Source organism: Hibiscus syriacus, unplaced genomic scaffold (assembly GCF_006381635.1).
Source record: "Hibiscus syriacus cultivar Baekdansim isolate YM2019G1 unplaced genomic scaffold, ASM638163v2 tig00110678_pilon, whole genome shotgun sequence".
NCBI classification, from domain to species: Eukaryota; Viridiplantae; Streptophyta; class Magnoliopsida; order Malvales; family Malvaceae; genus Hibiscus; species Hibiscus syriacus.
In genome coordinates, this window is record NW_024062822.1 from 1,765,194 (window position 1) to 1,790,061 (window position 24,868).

Genomic DNA, 24,868 nt, shown 5'->3' on the forward strand with positions numbered 1-24,868 from the left:
TATTATATAAATTTTTCAAAAATGTTTTTTTTAAACTATACATTATATTTTCAAAATGATTTCAAAAATATATGTTATATAATTTTCAAAATGTTTTAAAACTTATATATTGTATATAAGTTTTCAAAAACGTTTTAAAAAAAACTATATTATATATATATTTTCGGAAATCGTTTTTTGAAAACTATATGTTATATTTTTCAAAAACACTTTCAAAAATTATACTATATTATCGTATATATGCCTATAATAAATAAAAATAAAAAACTCAAATTCGGGTGAAAATGAATGTCTACAGTGACGAATTCATAAATTTAAAAATAGAGGTTCAAAAATTTTAATACTCATTTTTCAATAAAATGAGTAAGTAAATTTTTTGTTTTTTTTCCTTTTCCAGTAATATATTGAACTATATTTAATCATTTATCCAAAATAATGGGTATATACTTGGTCCCCTAGGAAGCCAAATGCACGCATCCGCTCCTCTAATACGATATACACATATTTATTTATATTCTTTTACATGTATAAGTAATATTTGTAATGTTATTTAATAAATAAAATACAATATATTAGTATATTTATAATATTATCTTTAAAGTATATTTTAGGATAAAATATTGATGTGAATATAAAAGATTTAATGAATTGATGAGAAGAAATCATTGTGTTGTAGTTGGAGGGCCAAACAGACTAAAATATAAAATTAATAGATTAAATTGAAAAAGAGAAAATTATTATTAAAAAGAGGAGTTGAAGTTATACACGTATTTTACCGTGGATGAGGAGAAGTGATTCAAATTTAATTAAAAATAGACTTAAAACAAAACATGAATTAAAGAAACAATAAAATCAAAGACCAAATGACAAAAACAATCAAATTAATTTACTAAAATTAAAATCCAAAAGAACATAGATTTAATATACTATTTTTCAGTTTGATTTAAAATTCAAACCTACCTCAAAATTGAAATTAGAACAATTGATTTAACTTGATTAACTCGAACAATTTAATTCGAATAACATGAAATTAAAAAAATGAATTAAATTTAATCACCTAATCCCCATAATTTGATGGAACTATGCATAAATCCATAGAAAAAAATATAAAAGTATATGTTAATACGTGATAAAATTATATTTTGATCTTCTAATATGATAAAAATATAATGTAATCCTTATAAAATTTGTAAAATTATAAATCAAAACACAATGATAAAATTGTATTTCGACTCTCATTAAAAAGTTAAAATTTCAATTTCAACCCCAATTTTTTTTCTTTTTTCTTTTTGACTTCACCGTTGCATTCAAATGAAACTAGCGATTACAACGAACGGCCCGAGAAAGGCCAATCCGACGCTCAAAGAACACAAACAATTATGATGAATGAAATGAAAGACAAGAATGGTAGTGAATTTTCATTTTGTAGGGAAGAAACCTGGTCCATCGGATTGAATATCTTCCTTTTTCATTATTCATCTTGACTTTTCTTCTGGACCAGCTGCAAAAGGTAACCCAATCTTCCAATTTGCATGATGATGCAACCCCAATTATGTGGATAATTTCTACATGTTTCCCATTTTTTTAATCGAGTCGACTGTAGTCAGTAAGTCAATAATGTCTTATTCATCACCCATACGTCCCTTGTTTTCACACTCTCTTATAGACGTCTTCACTCTGCAGTAACTCTGATGAAGCAATGAAATTTTGACAACTGATCGGTTGGGCACTGCTTAATGCATCAGTTTATGACTTTCACGAATTCCAAATTAAATGTGTATAATTTGATGGGTCGAGTCTGTTATTTAATCTATTATAAAATCGTGTACATGGGATGGGGACAACCCTTGATGGCTAGGGTTGTTGGCCAGCAAGGTTCTATTTCCTTTTGTGGGGTTCACCTTTATTTCTGTGGCTGAAAGTTGAAGCAATTTTTTTTCAGTGGAATTAAAGTGAATATGGAGACAGATGATAGCTTGAGGTGACAGGTCCCAAATCGTACATGTGGTGGGACGATGTTGTTTGTATGAACAGATTTTACTTTGTTTTTACAGTTTTTTTTTCAGTAAAAATCTCAATTCTTAAATTATATTTAAAATTATTTGTGTTTAGCATTTATAAATAATAGTTAAATGATCATCTAGGTCAGTTGGTAGAGTACAAAATTCTTAACTTTGAGATCGTAGGATCGAGTCTTATAGAGGGTATTTCATAATTTGGAGATCTCATACGGAAGTTGTTCTAAACCTAGTGTTAGGAGCAACCTACTATCTTACCTCCCCCTTATCCCATTACATATGAGAACAAGGGACAACCATTATTTATATATAATAGCTATTAGCCAGGCTCGACAGACCGGACAGTTGCCTGCACCTAAATACAAAAACCCTATTAATGTTAGTATAACCAAGAAATGCAATGCATGGGGCCTGTAATAGCTGTGAAATAGAAATCCCATTAAGGTAATGGGTACCAAATCTTACGATGGATTGGAGATCGACTGGTTAATTATCCGTCCAATGGACTATCGACGTTAGGAAGGGGAACCTTTAATTGCGTACATTTGATGGACATCGCTGATGGATGCTACAAAAGGTGATGTTTTCCTTTCATTTTTGGCTTAATGCCCAAAAAATGGCCAAACTATGCATTTTGTGCCTAATACGTGTCTATATTTTTTTTGGCCTATTCGAGTGTCTAATGTTACAAACATTAGCACTTTAGGTGTCTGGGCCATTAACGGTATTAGTTTTTCATGTTATATGAAATGTGTCACAATATGGTAATTTTAAATTTTTTTTAAAATAATATATTAAAAATATTATTATATTTATAAAAAAAGCTCTAACTTTTCTTATATTATAAAACAACCCCAAAATCTCAAATCCTAACTTTAATCCGCCGTTGTCGCCCTATCCGGCCACGACCACCGCCGCCGCCGACGTAGTCCTTGCCATCATCATAGTTATATGTCGTAGTTGTTGCAGATTCACCATTGGAATCACGATTTTCATCTTAAGGTTCACGGAATTTAAAACATCGATTTGTCGTTTATCGGTCGTCATCCGATCACAATTTCATAGGGGTTTTGCTCGCTGGGGGAAGGGGAAGTTGGGTGGAGCTTCTTCGACAGCAAAGGGCGGCGATCGGCTTGGGTTTAGGGGTTGAAATGAAGGTTTTCAAAGTTTAGGAGTTATTTTGAAATTTTTGTGTTTTCTTTTAAAATATATTATAATTTTATTTTAAAAATTTTATATAAAATTTTTAAAATTATTAGATTGTGACACATGTCACTTAACAGGGAAAACTAATGTTGTTGACGACTTGGGCAATTAAAGTACTAACATTTGTAACGTTAAGCACCCGGATGAGTAAAAAAAAATAAGCACTTATTTAACACAAAAGACATAGTTTGAGCACTTATTTGGACATTAAGCCTTCATTTTTAAGTGACGCATTTATTGAGAAAAGAACTACTGCTCAACTGTCTCACCTTGCCAAATTGAAACTGCATAGGGACAGATTGATAACGCAGCATATCTTTTATAGTAACGACAACAAATCTCGAGTTTGAAGTTTTGATCTTAAAATTTACGGTGTCGTTTAAAGGTTCATACGATTGGATACATTGGAGCGTGAAATGTAAATCAACAGAGAAGTTGAGAGATTGGAACTTTTGTAGATGGGAATTCGTATGTCCCACTCGGAAGGTTTCAACCTTTAGCCGCCAAGGAAACTGAAGCCATCTCTCTTTAACAAAAAAAAAAAAACCCTTAAATTTCTACACTACATACTGTTTAATCTTCATCTATTCGCCCCGTTTCATTCCACTAATACCCAAAATGCCACTCAATTTAAATGTTGCCCACCTTATAGACTGTCCCTCTAGTTCCCTTGAGATGCCTGTTTTTGGAAATTCACAAGCCCTGATGATTGTTTGTAAGGCTGAAGTTAGATAATTCGGTTCTCATTACGAGAGCTTCAGCCACGGCTTGAATTTCAGCTTCTCTTTTAAGCATTTAAGGTGCCAAAAACAGACAAAACAGTGAAGGAAATGACATGTTTCCGTTGTTTCATTACAACCTTGTAAAAGCTATAAGCGCCATGTCATCTAAAACGGACAAAACAGTGAAGGAAATGACATGTTTCTGTTGTTTCTCTGTGCCTAGATTCGCATCATCTATGGTGTAATGGAGGTACAGATAAGATCATTACAAAATTGCTTCAGTGTCTTCCATGGTGGATCTTGAGAAGGAAGAAACCGCACACATCAGTCTTAACATGTCATCTAAAAAGGAGCTTCTTTCCACAGCCATGAAGAGAACCAGCGAGTGGTATCATTAATATTAACCCCTTTTTATTAATTAACATGTATTGATTTGTATCGGTTTGGCTGCTTAATTTGATAACTTGATCCTTTTTTTCAGGATTTTCTCACAGGAGATTCCCAGTGATGTCACGGTTCAAGTTGGAGGAGTTTCCTTTTCACTGCATAAGGTAAACCTATGACTCTAATTTCCAAGTTAGCATCTAGATTTTGTTGAATTTATTATAGAATTGTGCCATTTTTGAACTTATTTCCTACTTGAATTCCAGTTTCCATTGGTCTCCAAGAGTGGTTACATAAGGAAATTTATATCAGAATCCAATGATGCCGATCTTTCAGTCATAGAAATCCCCAATGTTCCGGGTGGAGCAGATTCGTTCGAACTCGCAGCTAAGTTCTGTTATGGGATAAATTTCGAGTTAAGCATTGAAAACATTGCGATGCTAAGATGTGCCTCCGAGTATCTCGAGATGACCGAGGACTATGTGGTCGGAAACCTTGTGGGAAGAACTGAAGCCTACTTGAATGAAGTCGCACTTAAAAGCCTAGCAGGAGCTGTTTCTGTGTTGCATATGTCTGAAAGCCTCCTCCCAATTGCAGAGGAAATTAAATTGGTGAGCCGGTGCATAGACGCGGTCGCCCTTTTAGCTTGCAAAGAGAGCCATTTCTGCATGTCTAGCAGGTCTGATAGTGTCAACGGTAGTGCCATTTCTTCGACAATTGCTAGCTCGAAACCTATAGTCGATTGGTGGGCTGAAGATTTAACTGTTCTTCGAATCGACATCTTCCAACGGGTTCTGATTGCAATGATAGCAAGAGGTTTTAAACAATATGCACTTGGTCCAGTGCTTATGCTTTATGCACAAAAAGCTCTTAGAGGTTTGGTGAGACCCCATACCGGCATAATTGATGTGTTTACCAGTTAACATGCTTGATGTCTAAAAGTGCAGACACTTTTTCCGTGCAGGAAGTATTCGGAAAGAGGAGAAAGAAAATCAAGCCGCGACAAGAGCACGAGAAAAGGCTTGTGTTGGAAACCATAGTGAGTCTTCTGCCTAGGGAGAAGAACGCAATGTCTGTAAGCTTTCTATCTGTGTTGCTTCGTGCAGCGATATATCTCGAAACAACCATTGCTTGTCGACTTGATTTGGAAAAAAGGATGGCTTTGCAATTAGGACAGGCTGTTTTAGATGATCTCTTGATACCTGCATATTCTTTTACCGGGGACACATTGTATGATGTCGACGCCATTCAGCGTATCTTGACGAACTACATCAAATATGATACCGAGGGCAGCCATTTTGGCTACAAAGAAGAGTATATTTCTCCCTCACCAAGTGACTTGGAAAGGGTGGGAAAGCTAATGGAGAGCTACCTAACTGAAATAGCTTCCGACTGTAATCTATCTGTCTCGAAATTCATCGGTCTCGCCGAACTCGTTCCGGAAAAATCGAGAGTAACAGAGGATGGGGTGTACAGAGCCATAGATATCTACCTCAAGGTACATATTTTTTTGTGATCTTTTTGATAACAAGTTATATATAATCCTTTATAAATGCTTTAATTTTAATCATAGGCTCATCCCACTATAAGTGACTTGGAGAGGAAGAAAGTTTGCAGCTTAATGGATTGCCAGAAACTCTCACGGGAGGCCTGCGCTCACGCGGCTCAGAACGACCGTCTTCCGGTCCAGACGGTGGTTCAAGTGCTTTACTACGAGCAGCAACGCCTTCGAGATGTTATGAACGGAAGCGTATCCAGTGGAGATTCCCCTGCTGTCATGTCTCCCAGGGTAAATTTATACCCTACTGATATTCACCCAGTTTCAGGTGAACTTTCCAGCTTGAAAAGAGAGAATGAGGACCTGAAACAAGAGCTGGTGAAAATGAAGATGAGATTGAAAGAGAGAGAAAAATCAACATCAGCAAAATCGGGAGTAAGCAGTCCTATGGGAAGAATTACGCCATCATCTGATAAGCCTCCTTTGCCTCGAAAATCATTCATGAATTCGGTATCAAAGAAACTCGGACGTCTTTATCCTTTCGTCGGAGTTTCAGGTTCCGGTGGCAAAGATCGAACAAGACCCGCCAAAGATAGGAGACACTCCATATCTTGACACTACCATTTACCATTTTCTGAAGTGCTTAATGTCTGTTACTTGTAAGGCTTGAGAAAACTTGTAGCTCTCTTTCGTCTTCTGTATGGTATTGCTGTAAATAGTATCATCTTTATGGAGGTTCTTGCCGCTTGAAAGGCTACTTCTCTGAATCTGATCTAGACATAGCTAAGTACTTATTTTGGCGGGTGAGTGTCTCGTTAAGTATTTTATGTATACATAAAGACTAAAACTGGATATCTCTCTAAGTAATATTAAACTGATTAGCATTAAATCAATCCATTAATATTATTTTATTTTGTAAAATATTTGAAAAAAAAGGAATAAACTATAAAGACTACGAGTAAGCTAATCATGTATGAATTTTAATTTTGTGAAATTGTATACATGAAACTTTTATTTCATTCAATTTTCTCAAATTAAAAATTGTTATCAGCATGTAATTATTTTACATAAATATTATACGCATAAATAATCATATATATCTAATATAAAAATAAATTAATATAATTATTTTTAGGGTAAAGTATATAAATAGTCCCCAAACTTTTAGGGTGCTTGCATTTTGATCACCCAACTTTTGAAACTTACAATACAGTCATCAAACTTTTTGTTCGCTTTGAACTAAGTTGTGATTTTGATATAACATCATTTTTAAATGTTTTAAGTTGTTAAAATTTGCAATTAACGATTTTATAAATAATTTGTTATAAATGTTTTTAAAGCATTTTTAGAGTGAAAAATAATCCTAAGTGTTTTTGAGTTAATCCACATTTAATAAACATTATTTTTAAAGCTCAAAACATTTATTTTTTTGTCAAATCAATTTTCAGTCTCGAGATCATCCATCCAATCTCGAAACCAAAATTTCAGAATGTATTTTGGTATCGATAACAAGGCCTCAGTCTCGAGACCGAAGGGTAGGAACCGATATTGATTCATACAGTATCGATACTGAAGGATGAACGACTATAAATTTGAGCGTTGGAAGACTTGGTATCGATACCAAATGTGCAGGTGAGCATTAAATGCTAAAAATTAATTAATCCAACAGCTCTATTTAATCCCCAACGACTCCAAACGGCTAGATTGATGTTAGAAGACATAAAAGGGACTAAGATTCAAATGGAGAACAACAAGATAATCAATTGCAAGATCAAACCAACATCAATAGCGTTTTAGAGCAAAATTTGTCAAATCTTTTGTAACACACTTGGGAGCTACATTGTTAATTTCGCTCAAGTGTGATTTTTGGTGAGTTCTTAATTTGTGCAAACACATTTGCCTTTATGAGGTTTTTCTTTTATTTGCTAAATTTGTAATTTATCTTTGGGAGAGTGTGTAAACAAGGTTTTGGGGTATAAACCTTGTGTGTCTTTGTAAGTTTACACCTTATCCTTAAAGGTTTGATAATCTAGTGGATTTGAGAAATCCTAGTATGAATAGCTAAGGTAGTGAATGTATACTTGGTTTAGAAGTCGAACCACTATAAATCATTGCGTTAATTTTTTTTAATTTCATTTACTTCCACCACAAATCTTTCAAAAGCTAATTCACCCCATCTTGGCGTTATTTGGTTGTTCATTAGAGCAACAATTGGTATTAGAGCGAGTCACAAATCGATGGTTTAACAACCTTGTGAAGATTCTTGAAGCTCTCTATCAAATTCCCAAAGTAATCGATAAGATAACTTTCACATTCGACCAATACTACCTTGAGGATTCTCACTTCATCCATAGACCACCCTACTTCAATAGAGTAAATTATTCCTATTGGAAAAATAGAATGATATTGTTCATCCAATCCATCGACCTTGCGGTTTGGGATGCCATCGTTGACGATTCTCCTGTGCCTCCAAGAAATCGAAGGGAGTGAAAAGTGAATATAGGAATTAGCTTGCCCAACTTAATGCCAAAGCCATGCACATCCTCTTTGTACTCTTGGCCCGAATGAGTATAGTAGAATATCTTCATGCTCTAATGCTCAGGAGATTTGGGACAAAATTGGAGGTGACCCCTAAAGGAATAAGCCAAGTGAAGAAGTTAATGATTGGCATTCTCACTCTCAACTATGAGAACTTCAAGATGAAACCCGATGAAGATATCAAGACAATCTCCGATCGATTTACCACGATCATTAATGACTTAAAGAACTTTGGGAAGGTCTATCCCAATAAAGAGATGGTGAGAAATATGCTTTCCTTTTTGCCTAAATTATGGGAATGCAAACCAAATGTCATCGAATAAGCCAAGGATTTGGAGTAATACACCCTTGATAAGCTCATCAGTTTTTTACTCACTCATGAGGTGAAGCTCCAAAGAAAGAAAGAAGAAGAAAAAAAAAGAGAAGAATAAGAAAAAGAAAAAGGTGGGAATTGCCTTCAAATCCACCAATGAGAGTAATCAAGACTCAAGTGAAAAGGTGGATGAAGATTAAGAGATGACCAAGCTCTTCAAGAAATTCAAACGGTTCATTACATCCAAAGAAGACAAGAAGAAAGAATAGAACAAGAAGAAATGTCTCCCGGTGTGCTATGAATGCAAAAGAACGAGACGTGTCAAATATGAATGTCCTCTTCTAAAGAAGAATGGATCAAACAAAAAGGCTTTTATTGCTACTTTAAGTTATGAAGATGTTACTGATGATGAATGAAGAATTAGCCAACCTTTGCCTCATGGCCATCCAAGAAGATTCAATGGTATCCTCTAACTCATATAATTCAAATTCAAATTCATATACATTTGATGAGTTACAAGATGCCTAATGATGAATTAGTATTGGAATGTGAAGTCATGATTTCAAAACTCAAAAAGATTCATTCAAAATTGAAATTTGAAAATAACTCACTTTCTAAGACTAATAGTGAACTTGAAAGCAAAGTCAAGGATTTTCAAGAGAAATTAAATATTTTTGAGAAAAAATTAGACTTGCAAAATTTTCTTACCAAAGTTCATGAGGATCATAAAAAAAAATTGATGATCTTGAGAAAGAAAATGTTAATTTTTGACAAAATCACTAAAAATAAGTTTGAAAGAATAGATTACTCCAAAATCAAATTTTGTAAAAAATAGCTTTTACAATAGACATGTTTATTCGCCTAAATATTTTAAAGAAAAAATGGTTAAGATTATATGGGTCCCTAAAGGACTCATTGCTACTAAAAACAATGATATTTGCTTGAAACTAACATTAATGGACCCAATAAGATCTGGGTACCAAAAGTTGCATAATTGTCTATTGTATGTGTGTTGTGTTAGAGTATGCCCAAATATCAATCATATGATGATTGTAATAATACTTTTATTTACCGATTTTATTGAATAAAGGCATTGCCACTATTATTTTCAGTTAAATATATGTGTTTAACATAAACTGGAAGATAATAAAGTCTATATAATGACATCATTGTTATTATTAAAAGATCCCTAGTCAAGTATTATTATGGGCATAGACAATAATAATACGCTTAAGACTAACATGTTATTGATTGATGACAACGAGTTGTCATTGACTTAGATATGTAGAATTGATACATGATTATATTGTTAGAGAACAATGTATTGGATTGACCCACCATGAGCATATGTCTTGGATTATTATGTGACAGTCATAACATTGCTCATGGTGATGACTGTATGTATGATCCTCAGACTTGAGATCAATACTATCCCAACATATATTGTTGTATGTTTTGATGCAGCTAAACAAGCTCCATAACTGGTTGCTCTATAAAGACTATTATTGAATATATCTTAATATATGTAGTGGGTGTGTATGATTAAGATATGATTTGTCCTTCCTACATAATAGGAAATATATCACAGTCCACTTGATTGAGTAAGACTAGAAATGCATGGCCATGCTCGAATAAGTTGATATGAGATATCATAAAATATTTGTTAATTAAAGTCTACTCTAGATATCAAGAAACAATATATATGGGCTATACAAGTATGACTATTCCAAGACTTGTGCCTATTCTAGATATAAAGGACATAAGGATGTAATACATAAAAGAGTTAATCACCAAGATGATATGTCAAATCATATTTTTCTTGTAACTTAGGTGTCAATGATATATTGCTAGATGTCACTCATTGTATGTAATATTAGAATTGTTCTAATAATTACTACTAACGTTACAAGAACCTACAGGGTCACACCCTAAGATTGAAACGAGGAAAGATGTACAATTTGTTGTACGTTACTAAAATATATCTAGAGTTAATTAAATATATGTTTTAATAATCCCGAATATTTAATTTCAATTAATTAAATATAGATTTAATTAATTTGAAATAATAAAATCCCTAATATGATTAGGGTAACTTGGATATAAAAGGATTATTAAATTCCAATTAATTAAATATAGATTTAATTAATTTGAAATAATAAAAACCCTAATATGATTAGGGTAACTTGGCTATAAAAGGGTGTGTTAGGTCTAGCAGCCGTTTTAGAACACACACACACAAAACCTTCAGCCGTTTTTCTCTCAAAACTATTTTGGGGAAGAAAATTATTGCTCTCAATCGGGTGAACTGAGTAGAGGTCGAGACGTGATTTCGTGGAGGCTTACGATTCGAACCGATCTACACCACCAGTATTACTGTTGTCCTTGTTGTTTTTCAAGGAACCCGTTGTAAGTATTCACATCCCTTCCTCCCGATTTCAGTTTTTCGTACTTGGATCACTGGTAAGACCGTCGAGTTTTGTTTACGTTGTGCCATGGGCTGCGCCGACGGTCCCAACATGTTAGAGCAATGGTGAGAAACGTCAAGTTATTTAGAGGCTCAAGACACACTAAGGAATGACATTTGAAGAAAGGGAGATTTAACAGATCAATCTTAATTCAAGTGGTAAATGCTTTAATTTCATGCAATTTTTATGCTTTTATGTGATTACATGTGTTTTTGTGCTTGGTTGTGTGTTCCCAAGTTGTGCTTAATTGCAATTAGTAAGGGGAGTCAATATTGCATGAATTGTATTTTAGTGGCCTTGTATGCTTAATTTAATATTATTTGGCCTTAATTAATCCTTGTGGTATGTTTTGGACCTTGATTGTTCAATTTAGAAAACTCTTTAAAAAGTCCATAATATACACTCTAGTAAAGTAACCAGTAAAACACATTAATTTAGTATCAATTTATAATTTTAAATGCTTAAATAAGTTTCTAGTGCACTTTGTAGTCTTAAAATCATTGGGTGCTTATTATGGAAGCGTTTAAGGGTTAAAAATGTCAAATTTGACATTTCCAAGCAGTTAGTCTCGAAACCATGTCACTTGTATTAAGACCGAAATTCCAGTAGCTAAAATGGTATCGATACCACTATAACAGTATCGATATTGGGAAGTGAGTCTAGACTTCCAGCCTCGGTATTGAGATCGAGGTCCCTGTCGAGTTTCTAAGGGTTGTTTTCTCCAAAATTCATCTTTTTTGTCTTTCTATCAAAACCCTAACTCGTGACCCCTCTCTAAAACCCATCTTTCCACTCAAATTTTATACATTTTCGTGCTTAAATCTTCACTACATCATCATCTAGAGTGGATTTGCATCAAGGATTCATCAAAAATCATCTTCTTTTTTTATCAAAGATTGAGGTAATTTTTGTATAAACCCATTTTATTTTTTTTGAAAAACATGCCTAAATTCTATATTTAATCATGTTTTTAAGTTGCATTTAGTTCTAGAAATGATATATACATGTTTAAACTTTTTTATTGCATTAAAAACGTGTTTTACTAAAAAAATCAAAAACTCTTTAAAATAGGGTTTTGAATTTTTTTTGAAAATCATACATATTTAAACAAAATTGATGATATTGATTGGTTTATTGGGTTGTATTTTAAATGTTTATCTTACAAGGAAGCTAACCCATTCATCTTTTTTAGCTTAGAACCCTTGTTTAAGTTTGTCCACCAAGTGTTTGACAAAATTCCCAAACAAAAATGTCTTTTGTCGTATCCATTTTTTCATCATCAAAAAGGCCTTTTAGACCTTCCAACAAGCATCCTAGGACTAGTAGGACTATTATCCAAGGTCAATCTTCAAATTCCATTTGCTTTAGGAACCCCGATGCTCTTTACTTGTTCAATAGTTTTTACAAAAATAAACAAATTCGTTTCGAGCGTACAATAAACCCTAATTTTCTCATGTCCGGGGAGTATCAATTTCTTCTTTTTGAAAACTTCTTCTTTTGGGGATGGTTGGACTTGTTTTGCATTCCTCCCAAGGTTCATTCGAACTTTGTTCATGTTTTTTTCGCTAATGTCATTCTTATCCATGCCCAAGGTAATGAGGATAGAATCGTTGGCATTGTCGTATCTCATGGGCCAAACTTTTAATCTTAGTCATTCCTCCATCTTTGCCCAATTAAATATCGTTGATAAGGATGATGATCCTTTCAAAGAAGTTTTTCCTGCTCATTTTGAAAGATTCCCAAATGATAGCCCTATCCATCTCGAGTTTCCCGACCGCTTATTATTACTCCTCATTACTTGGTTTTTTTTGTCCTTATAGTGGTAAGGCTACCCATATGTGCACTTGCTACTATTGGTTGTTTTATAATATTAAGAACAACATTCACCCAAACTTTGCCAATATCATATTCTTAGACCTTGTTAATGTTGTTCATAAAGGGCCCAACTACTTCAAGACACTTCTCGATGCTTGTATTCTTAGCTACATATTTAGGGATAAACTTAGAGTGTCCACCACCCTTGACCCTCATATTCCCATTGCTAGTACCATTGGTATCAAATCAGCCCACAAGGACAATTGGGATTTTGATGACATGTCCGGTGAGTGGTGTCCTTTTAGACCAAACTTGGAAGACATCGAGGAGGAAATGGAAGAGTCACTGGTGTCACCGCCTCTAGAGGATATATCAATGAAGACTATGTATGATTACATGGTTCAAAACTTCGGGGATATACATGCTCATATGGCTACCATTGATCACCGCTTAGACTCATTTGAGTCTACCATAGATCGTAGCTTGGACGCACTTGAGAATGACGTTTGTTTGATGCATCATTACTTGATGTCTCCCTCTCTTCCGCTACCACCTCCGGAAGATTAAGCATTTATTTTTCATTTTAGGACATTTGTATTTTGATTTGGACTTATGCAATTTATGACTTATTTTGGAACTTTATGTTGTTTTATGTTTGATACTTGGTTTGTTGGTACTTTATGGATTTATGTTTGAATTATTGATGTTGATATTATGCTTTTGAACTTGATTATTTTATGAAAAGAGAAATATGACTTTTGATTATTTTATGTTGAATATTTGAGTTCCCTATTATACTAACATATTTTCTCTTTTGAAGCCTAATTTGATTTTGCTATAACAAAAAGGGAGAGAAATATGTATAAGTGTAACTTTGCTAGACAAAAATCATTTTAGTCAAAAATTGTTTTTCTAAGGGGGTGACTTAGTTTTCACAAATTATGAAAATCCTTTTTAAACCAAATTTTCACAAAAAGTTTTGTTATATCAAAAAGGGGATTGTTGAACTAAGTTATGATATAACATCATTTTTTAATGTTTTAAGTTGTTAAAATTTGCAATTATCTATTTTATAAATAATTTGTTATAAACATTTTTAAAGCATTTTTAAGTGTGAAAAATAATCCTAAGTTTTTTTTGAGTTAATCCACATTTAATAAACATTATTTTTAAATCTCAAAACACTTAATTTTTGCGAAATCAACTTCTAGTCTCGGGACCATCCATCCAGTCTTGATACCAAAATTTCAAAATGTATTTTGGTATGGATACCAAGGCTTTAGTCTCGAGACCGAAGGGTAGGTATCGATACTGATCCATACAGTATCGATACTGAAGGCTCAACGATTATAAATTTGACCGTTGGAAGGCTCGATTATCGATACCAACAAGTTGGTATCAATACCAAATGTGCAAGTGAGCATTAAATGCTCAAAATTAATTAATCCAACGACTCCAAATGGCTAGATTGATGTTAGAAGACATAAATGGGACTAAGATTTAAATGGAGAACAAAAAGAAAGTCAATTGCAATATCAAACCAACATCAATAGTGTTTTAGAGCAAAAATTGTCAAATCTTTTGTAACACACTTGGGAGCTACATTGTTAATTTTGCTCAAGTGTGATTTTTGGTGAGTCGAACCACTATAAATCGTTGCATTAATTTTTTAATTTCAACCACTACAAATCTTTTAAAGGCCAATTCACCCCTTCTTGGTGTTATTCGGTTGTTCGTTAGAGCCAACAATTTGTTTTCATTTTAGTCCCTGTTGTTACCTCCTGTTAGTTTTTTGCTGACGTGGCACTTAATCCCGTTAACTTTCTGGCATGACAGCTTCTTCTTCTCACACACTCTTTCAATGAAATATCATATTCAAAACTTTGTCATTTCTTGAATTCTTTTTCTTTCTCTTTATTTTCCCTCTCTACTTAACTGTTAACCCTACTCGACGTTAACTCAAAAACTTCATTCCATCATACAATGGCGGTAGCTATTTTTCCATCTTCCCAGATTCGACTGAACCCCTTTGATGCTTTCGTCTAAATTCTTATCTTCCGCTGCTCTTCTATTCTATTATGTTATAGGTTCCTAGCCATCGCTGCAGCCATTCCGAAGGTGAATAACCCAGTTCTAAATCCGTCCATATTATGAACCCACTAAGTTTCTCACTGTTGTCGTGTTTTCCATTTTCAGGGTTGTCCACCATTGATCCACCAATAACAATGGAAGAAGAAAAAGTTGCCACATCATATAATTAACGAGGTCAAGTGTCACATCAACAAAAATTAACGGGGATAACGGCAAGAACCAAAATACAAACGAACTAAAAGTTCGATGATTGTATTGCAAGTTTCAAGGGTGACCAAAATGCAAGCGCCCTAAAAATTCGGGGACTATTTATATACTTTACCCTTATTTTTAAAATACATATAATTAATTAAAATTAAAGTTTTATTAGATCAAAATTAAAATTTCAGCGTATAATTATACAAAATCAAATTTTGTCAATAATTGTGCGTATTTAATCAAATTTATATACAATTTTTACCTTAAAAACAACATTTCTATCTGATAAATTGTTAAGATCTCTTTCAACCTCCATCAAAATTGAAATAAAATGTGAACCAAAAAATTAAATTTGACGTTCCCATCGGAAAAGAATGGGATACCTTACGAAGAGGAGTAGCCACTCATATTGTTTCTTTTATTATAAACCAAATCCATATAAAATCTCTGGGCCAGGATTAGTTTGAAATTATACAACACCCAAAACTAAGAAAATTTGTTTTTCAGCATTTATCTCTATCGTTTAGCTTTCCTTTTTCTCTCTATTCAATCTTTTAATTCATTTTCTCCTGTATTGCTTAGCTATGCTTTATAGCAAAAACTCTTGACATGGCCCAGTTTTGGTCCAATATATTGTGTACGCTGAACCTCAATTGCTCAAGACCTTTAGTAAAACTAATATTTTATTTTATAAGGATGTTTATGAAAGTGATTTTGGTCCAAAAATCCATTCGAAAGGTAAAAACAATCCTAAACATGTAATATTCAGCAAAAAAAAAAAAATCACATCTAAAGAGTAATTATTGTGACTCAAACCAAGAAATTACTTTTGAAAAGCTCGTTTGAAGAATCATTTTTAAACGAAACCACACAATATATATAAATATTAAATATTTAAATAGATTCAAATTAACTTATTTCTTCTCACGATAACCATACAAACCAAGTTAAGATTCAAGAGAACCTATTAATATATCACATTTTAAAAGCAATTACACAAATTAACTGAAATGAATTCGTAGTTTTACGATGTTTAACATACATGCGACGGATTTTCCAATCTTGCCTCTCAGTCCCTCGAATTTATTGATTCTGGGTCACGTTTTCATGGGGCATAGTCGAAATCCAAGTTGTTGCACAACGAGGGGAGCAGTTTGGGTTGAGGAAGGAGAGTAAGGCGGCCATTGACAAAGCCAAAGAAAAGCACCCATATTTCATTGAAGCTCCCCCACCATTTTGTCTATTATTTTAAATGAGTTAAAGCCACTCTTCCTTTGCTGGTAAAAAAAAGATTCATCACAAACCACTTTGAAACTTCTCTCTCTCTCTCTCTCTCTCTCTCTCTATACATATATATATATATATATATATACACACACACAACACTTCGCATCTTCTCTTTGCTAGCTTTTATCACTTGATGCCCATTGTTTCTCAGTTTTCTTATCAAAATGGGTCGGTTCATCAACCTTCCGGTTCTCCTGTCATTTTCTCTTGGTTTCTGTTTGTTTCCTGACACAATCTCAGCTCAACTAAGACAAAATTACTACGCCAGTTCTTGCCCCAATGTAGAATCCATTGTTAGAAAAGCAGTGGCCAAGATATTCAAGAAAACTTTCGTCACTGTTCCCGCAACTCTCCGTCTCTTCTTCCATGATTGCTTTGTCCAGGTTTTTTTTCCAACCCTTTTCTCCATTTTGCTTAAAATTTCAACCTATGATCATAAGTTGCATTGTATTGTTTCTCACAGGGATGTGATGCTTCGGTTATGATTGCATCATCCGGTGGCAACAAAGCCGAAAAGGATCACCCTGATAACCTGTCATTAGCCGGAGACGGATTCGACACCGTGATCAAAGCTAAAGCGGCTGTCGATGCGGTTCCGAGTTGCAGAAACAAGGTTTCTTGTGCTGATATCATGGCAATGGCTACTCGTGATGTTATTGCTCTGGTATTGTTCCTATATATATCACCGTGATTGTTTGTTGACATTGTTTGCAGATTATGTAAGTGAAAATTATGTGTTTTGTATAATTTCAGTCCGGTGGACCTTCTTATGCCGTTGAATTGGGAAGACTGGATGGGTTAAATTCAACAGCAGCTAGTGTTAACGGAAAGCTTCCTCAGTCATCTTTCAACTTGAATCAGCTTAACTCGATGTTCGCAGCAAATGGACTCAGCCAACCAGAGATGATTGCTCTTTCAGGTTTTACCACAAACTTTAATGTCTGAATTTCGAACATAACCTTAGTCCGACAAATAAAACAGTAAAATGAACATTTTGTTCTTGGCAGCGGCACACACGGTTGGATTCTCTCATTGCAGCAAGTTTTCGAACAGAATATACGGTTTCGACCGTCAAAATTCAGTGGAGCTGGCGATGAACCGGACCTATGCTACTCAGCTTCAACAAGTGTGCCCCAAAAATGTGGATCCAAGGATAGCCATCAACATGGACCCCGATACACCCAAGATATTTGTCAATGCCTACTTCAAGAACTTGCAGAATGGGCAAGGTCTTCTCACCTCGGACCAGGTTTTATTCACGGACCTCAGGTCTAGACCGACCGTGAACGGCTGGGCTACCAACTCACAGGCTTTTAACCAAGCTTTTGTTACTGCTATGACTAAGCTGGGTCGGGTCGGTGTCAAGACCGGACCGAACGGCGACATTCGGACAAATTGCGCTGCCTTTAACTGAGGAAATGGTTCGGTTCTTGAAGCTGAAGTTTTTGCTACACAAATTTATCAACATGTTTTCTTTAGTTTCCGGTAAGACGAATAAATAATAATGTTGTCTAAATATATTTTGGTTTATTAATTTAATAATTCATAAATTATTCAGCTAATATATGGATGTAATAATTGATCATGATTGTAATTTGTAGTATATAAATTGGTGATTGCAATTTTTTCTTAATTGAATCGTTTATTTTGCCAAAGGATAAGATGGTCCAAATGAGAAGGTTATTAGGAATGATGCACCAGAAAATGGATTTTATGGTTGAGAATAAACTGAAAGAGTCGGATACCTGAGAGTACATATGGTCCAACCTGACTATAAAAGTCTTTGCTGGGGTCTACAATCCACCATTTTTCTACCATCTTTGAGATATATTATTCCGACTTGAAAGTATTTGTGTTTGACATATATATAACTATAAAGTTATCGTCCTCCTACGTTAAATATACGAACACCGGACATTGAGCAGCATAGGTGGTGATATCTACACAATGTTAAGGCGGAATAGTTCAGACACATTGAGAATGGTCTAAATTGTCGCAATGCAAAGAGAGTGATGTTCAAGACTTGTCTTAAAAGTAGCATTTATGATCCAAATAAGTGCACACCTAACATTTAAAGAGGAAAAAAATGTATTGAACCCCTTCAAATCAATCAAAAGTCAGTTGCACTATGATCTTCCAGCTCACTTCAATAATTGGTTCCATGTCTCTCCATATCTGATCCAGTTCGTATTGATTACCCTGCAACTCACTAAATACCAGGAAGTATTGGTATAATACTCTATCAATCATCACTGTATTTTAGTAGAATCTCATCCAAATCAAGAACCGGCCAAAACATACAAGCATAGAAGCATTAATATCCGAGCAAATTATCCAACTAACGTAATATATTGTTACCTAATCAATCTCGATGAAAGGATGTCAAAAGAAAAAATTATATTTGCTGAAAAGAACAGGTAGTTTTCACAGGTCAAATTCAACAGCAGCAGGCCAGAAAAATCGAAGATATGCATTATTATTATGAAAACAAGAGTCTATAGATATCAGGTAGAGATAGTTGCTAGACCAAGTGTCAATATAGTTGGATTTCACCTAGTTGAGACATCACACCTCCGGGGTTAATCAGTGCCATGACATATTTACAATACAACCAGCTTTATCCGAAACTCCAGTAACCTTTTTACTTATTTATTTCATCTATTCTATAAAAATGGTATGCTCGATATCGATGTTAGTTTGAACGTCAAAACTGAACTGACTTAAAATTGCTATATCTGGAATCTGGTTGAACTCGAATCATGAAGCCAATTAGTTTTGGTTCTCACTCTTCTGCAGACACCTTCTGGAGTTGTGTTGGCCAGTGTACTCCAAGAATCAAGGGATTCATCTCCATCGCAACTTGAAAGTCTAACATCGATGCCGAAACGAGTTTACTTCGATTTGGTACGTATCTCACAGGCTGCGTCCCATTAACATAGGCCATGGACTGATGCTGGCCTCGGTTAATAACTTTCTGTCTGGACCTTGTCCCAGCCAGTTCCAAACAAGGTTTTATCAATGTCTTCATGTAAACATCGATGCTATTGTTCAACAAATCGACACAATCTACTGAGATATTCAATCCCTCCGTCTCCACCTTCTTTTCCAACCTCTTCCTCAAAGAACCAGTATCAGGTAGTTCACCCCGGCAATAACAAGTCTCCGAAGCAGATGCTAATCCATTCCATGGTACTTTTCGCATTCCTTTAGCATTTAAATTGATGCCAAGTGGAGCTCTCACAGGACTCCTACTGTAAATGCTCGGACTTCCTGTAGCTTGATCAACTTCTTCTCCATCCTCGACAGAACCGGGCGGTCTGCTACCCAAAGAAAGCAACTCGGTAGCACTCTGCTGTTCTTGAACTTTAGGAACTGCGTCTTCACAGGCAGTATTATAGCTCTTCCCATGAGGCCCTAGAGGACTTGGGCGGTCCCTCAACTTGCGATCTCGAAGATTCGGAGTCCTACTCTTACGAGGAGATTGAGGAAAGTCTTTGCACAGTGACTGAAGATTACTTCTTTGATTCCCATTTGACACTATAACACTCAAAGAACCTTCCGATTTGTTCGCTATTGGTGGAGGAGTCTTTGAAAGCGAAGCATTCCTAATAATTGATCTGAGGAGATTATTATGAAGACGAGCATTCTCTCTCCCTATTGCACTGATGCACAGCTTATCGAACTCGGGTTTGCAAATCTTAAGACTCAAAAATCTAGAAAGCAGATTGAAGTACATCTCCGCTTTTATACGCCCAATCTTCCTTAGAATCTGGGATTTCAGCTCTAAAGTGTCTACTCTACTAAAATTCCGACCGGCCGGCATTTCAGTTTCTGAGTTCATCACTGTCATCCGAAATCTAAAATTCCAGTCAAAAATGGAAAACCATCAATATCCATGAAACATCAACTTAAATCTCAATAAATAAATAATCATCAAAAACCCTAATGTCATGTCATCTATTAACTTTGCAAGACAAATTGGGATCAAAAACACTTTTTACTGAAATAATCCAATTCAAGTAAAATTAACAAAACCCAGATAGAAAAAAAAGTACATCAAACAGTAAAATTAACTTCATTTAACCAAACAATCAATCAAAAACCAAAAATCAAACAGAAACCCAGAGCAACAAATCAACAAAATTAAAGCCTACCAATCTCAAATCAAAGCATACGCTAAAAGAAACATGAACTAATTCCATACACTAAAATATCCCACTTTATTCATAAAACCCCAGAACAAAAAAGACAGACAGTTAAACAGAAAGAAGGCAAAACCCACCTCAAATAACGAACTACGAAATTGAATTCAATTAATCACTGAATGAGAAAGTAGAAAGAAAAGTGATTAGGGCATGAAGCAAGCAAGCAAGTGAAGAGTTGGGTCTTTTTTTCTGGAAGCTTCTTTTGGAGTCGTCAAGGTCAATGTAGCACGTGCGGTATTTAAAACGAGTTTAAAGTGTGAACTAGTGCTGCTTAGCTTTGTTTTTCGTTTAGCGTTGAGCTTGTCCGATCTTTAATATATCGAAAATCAACATTAATCGATCTTTAATGAAAAGAGTATATAATCAACCCATCATTATATGATTAGCAAAGTAATTTACTCAATTAAGTTTCGTCTGTTATTTTAGTTAGTTACTACAATCCAACTAATTTAACTGAAAATCATATGAATCAATCTATTAAGACCGTTTTCTCTAGGGTATTAAAAAATACCATATTTAAACTATCTTACCCGTTGATATGTCGATTCGGTATAAAATTATCAAGTTTGTTAGAAGTAAAAACTAGATTTTACGGGCTAGGTACCCGACACATTTTTTTTTGGGGTTTTCGGGTTGGATCTAGATCATAAAATTATTTTTAACCGGGTACCCGCGAACCCACCAACCCAGTTTCTTATTTATTTATTATTACTATTTTTATTTTAAATTATTTTTTCATTAATAAGTTCAAAATTATTTTACCCTAAACTTCTAAATCTATATTATTTTCAAATTATTTCACCTTAACATCTAAAGTATTTTTAAAATTATTTTAAATTTAGTTTTAATTTTATTATTTTATTTTATTTTATTTAATAATTTTATTTTTAGATTATATAATTTGAATTTATAAATTTTATGTTTATGTTATGTATTATCAACTTTTAAGTTGCAAATTCTATGATTTTTCTATGTGGATTTTAAAACAAAATCAATGTAAATTAAAAAATTAAAATAAAATAAATATTATTCGGGTACTCCGTGACTCGAAAATACGAGTATCTAAATTTTATGGATACTCAATTTACGGGTATCAACCTCTTGTGGACCAGATCATTGACCGAATTTTTGTGACCCGAAAGTCCAAGTACCTGAAATACAGGTATCCAAATTTGAATACCCTTAATTTTCCCTTTATTTCTTTTATTGGTTAACTAAAGATAAATTCATTATAAAGTTGCTTAAACATCAAATAATTCATTACAAAGCAAAGAAAAAGAATTGAAAATGACAGAGTAAATAATTTAGAACATATGAATAATTAAGTAATAATTTTGTAATTTTTAATAATTGAAGATTCAACAAAGCAACAATCTATAGTTAATTGGTCATTTTATAATTTTTAATAGTCATAAGACTCAATAAAGCAACACCCAATAGTTAGGAGACCATTAGCATATTTTACTCCTAAATATAATAATAATGATAATTTAAAATGGTATTACATTTCTTTGAATTCTATAAATAATCTTAAACATGATTAAAAAAATTTAAATTAGAGTTTGAACTTATATGAATTAAGAATTAAGAAGAAAAATCTAAAATATTAGAAAACTTATAGCATTTAGAAAAGAGAATTCTACAATGAAAGTTTCACACTGAAACACACTACTAAAGCGACATACCAAAATACACCTCAAACTAAATTAAAATAGGGTAAAATTAGAAATGATCATCAAAACATGGTAAGATGATATTTTTAGTCATTCAAACTTTTAAAAGTTATAAAATAAACATTAAACTTTAGATTTTGTTAAAAATATAAACGCATATCATTAAGTATCACTAAAAGATGATATGACATTTTACATTGATAAAAAATATCTTCTTTGGTCCCTCAATTGTGACTAAAATTTTCTTTAGAGTATAATTTAGACATTTATTTTTATATTAAGCCCTTACTCATTCTCCTCTTACTCACCAATCACACTTACCCATTTTCCTCTTACTCGCCAATGAAAACTTACAACAACACAAGTGGCCTAATCGGTAAAAAAATAATGTTATTTTTTTAGAGATTTTGGGTTTAAGTAGTGCCATCTGCAAGGTGTATGTGCGTTGTTATGAGGTTAAAAAATTCCTAACATATATTACTTTATAATCACCCAAGACTATTGTAGACACCAATTTTCTTAAAAGATAGAGCTAACAAGAGTTCCTCTCCTAAGAGGACTCTTCCACCACCATATCTTTTAAAGCAACAACCACACCAACAAACGTGCAACAACTAGCAAGGAGTCTAGTTGCATTAGGATTCTATTATTAATAAGATTCTAAAAATAATTAGTTTTTTTCACTATAAATACATGTAATCCTCCCCATTTGTAAGACACGGATTTACATAGAAGATACAGAGGAAAACACGAAAAAATACAAATGCAAAGCTATTGTAAACTATTCGAAAAGAAAAGAAAAGGTAGCATCTTTTTTATTGTTCGTTCATTTCGCATATGCATTTCTCGCTGTGGTTGGTTTGATACCCAAAGCGTGGGTGCGCAGATGACCAAAAAGGGGTGGGGTTTCGATGTTTCGACTAGATACTCCCGAGGCATGTTCATTTTTTAAAGTATTTAATATTCCCCCTAGTCATCTTAAATCTTTATTTACCTTGAAACCCTTTTTAATTTTACTTTTATATTAATTTCGTTCCCCTATATATATATATATTTATTATATTTTATTTATTTAATATATTCCCTTTTTTATTATATTATATTATTTTCATATATATATATATATATATATATATATATATATATTATGTATAGATGTATTAATTTTTCTTCTATTTACTATGTATATTTTTTTTTATTAATATTTTTTTTTTTATATTTTGTTTCTAATATCTATTTTTGTTTTTTATTTATATATATTTTTTACTTTTTTTTATTTTTTCTATTATTTTTTTCTATTATTTTTTTAATATCATGTATATCTTTATTTTTATTTATTTATTTAGTTTATATATTTATTATTTTATTTGTTTTAGTAAATACTTTATATGTACACATTATTTTATTCATTTTTAATTTTTTTACCTTTTTTATTTTTTTACTCTATTAATATTTTCCCTTTATCTGTGTCTTTGTTTTTTAACATTTTATTCATTTTGTTTATTTTTTTACGTGTTTTGTTATTTTCCATTTTTTCTTGTTTTATTTATTATTCTCACGTTTGCACACTTGCTATCCTAATTCGATTTTATACTCCGCTACGAGTCAAACGTTTTTATCTTTTAAGGGTATTCAAATCAATCAATTGTAAGTAATTTGAATCGGATCTGTTAAATTTTAATTTAAATTTCGAATTTTCGCAACTAAGACAACTGGCAAATTAATTGGTACCGAAAGGGCGGTTCAAGGGTGCTAATCCTTCCTTGACCGTAACCGACTCCCGAACCCGACACATTTCTGGTAAAAACGCAGATCATGTAAGATGGTGTCCGGCCCACCTAAATTCGTTTTAAAATGGTCGGTGGCGATTCCAATCCACATTTTTCAAGTCGAAGCCCAATTCCAGGGCCCAACCGAAAGACAGTTACGACAACTTGGCGACTCCACTGGAAAGGTAAGTGAGTCAGGCCGAAATTAATTTTTGGTTGTCTTTTTTTAGCGAAAATTACAAGTTTAAATTTTAATTTATTTATTGGATTCCAATTATTTATCTTTGATTATTTTTTTTCAAGTGAATAGATGTACTAACCGTTTTCTAATAAAAGCCCTTAAAGATTTTTCGTCTAAGGCTCTATACCTGAGCTCTGAACCCTATTTAAGTAGGGGTAAAAGCGACATCTTTGTGTGAATTTATTCACCGTGCGGGCCTAGCGAGTAGCCTTCGGGATTCATATACCTTAGGACTAAGGGTCTGGCAAGCCCAATGGGGCATCGGCAAGGAGAACTCGGGTCCTGTTTTTTAAAACCTAAACCGGGAGGCTATGGAGAATTAGAGCCCACCCCAAAATCTCATTCCAAACCCTAGGTTGCTTTGTTTCATGTTTTACTTTCTGTTCAAAGCATGCAAACTAGACAAATATGCGATTAGGATTTGTGTGGAATTAGCATGCGGGAT

The 24,868-nt window shown here is 33.5% G+C and overlaps 3 protein-coding genes across 3 annotated transcripts; 2 read left to right on the plus strand and 1 right to left on the minus strand.

Moving 5' to 3' along the window:
• The first annotated feature begins 4,134 nt into the window (after nt 1–4,134).
• Nucleotides 4,135–6,558, plus strand: LOC120138078 (BTB/POZ domain-containing protein SR1IP1-like). Its single transcript, XM_039153678.1, has 5 exons — nt 4,135–4,334; nt 4,428–4,497; nt 4,597–5,211; nt 5,295–5,828; nt 5,904–6,558. Exons 1-5 carry the CDS (start codon nt 4,237–4,239, stop codon nt 6,441–6,443), a joined length of 1,857 nt encoding a protein of 618 aa, XP_039009609.1. The 5' UTR covers nt 4,135–4,236; the 3' UTR covers nt 6,444–6,558.
• Nucleotides 6,559–16,674: 10,116 nt separating this feature from the next.
• LOC120138209 (peroxidase 73-like) lies at nt 16,675–17,949 on the plus strand. The gene is made up of 4 exons (XM_039153763.1): nt 16,675–16,918; nt 16,999–17,199; nt 17,289–17,454; nt 17,543–17,949. The coding sequence occupies exons 1-4, from the start codon at nt 16,700–16,702 to the stop codon at nt 17,947–17,949; spliced, it is 993 nt and encodes a 330-aa protein (XP_039009694.1). The 5' UTR covers nt 16,675–16,699.
• Nucleotides 17,950–19,009: 1,060 nt separating this feature from the next.
• Nucleotides 19,010–20,937, minus strand: LOC120138131. The gene is made up of 2 exons (XM_039153718.1): nt 20,818–20,937; nt 19,010–20,392 (listed from the first exon to the last, which is right to left on the minus strand). Exon 2 carries the CDS (start codon nt 20,383–20,385, stop codon nt 19,318–19,320), a length of 1,068 nt encoding a protein of 355 aa, XP_039009649.1. The 5' UTR covers nt 20,386–20,392; nt 20,818–20,937; the 3' UTR covers nt 19,010–19,317.
• Nucleotides 20,938–24,868: the final 3,931 nt, after the last annotated feature.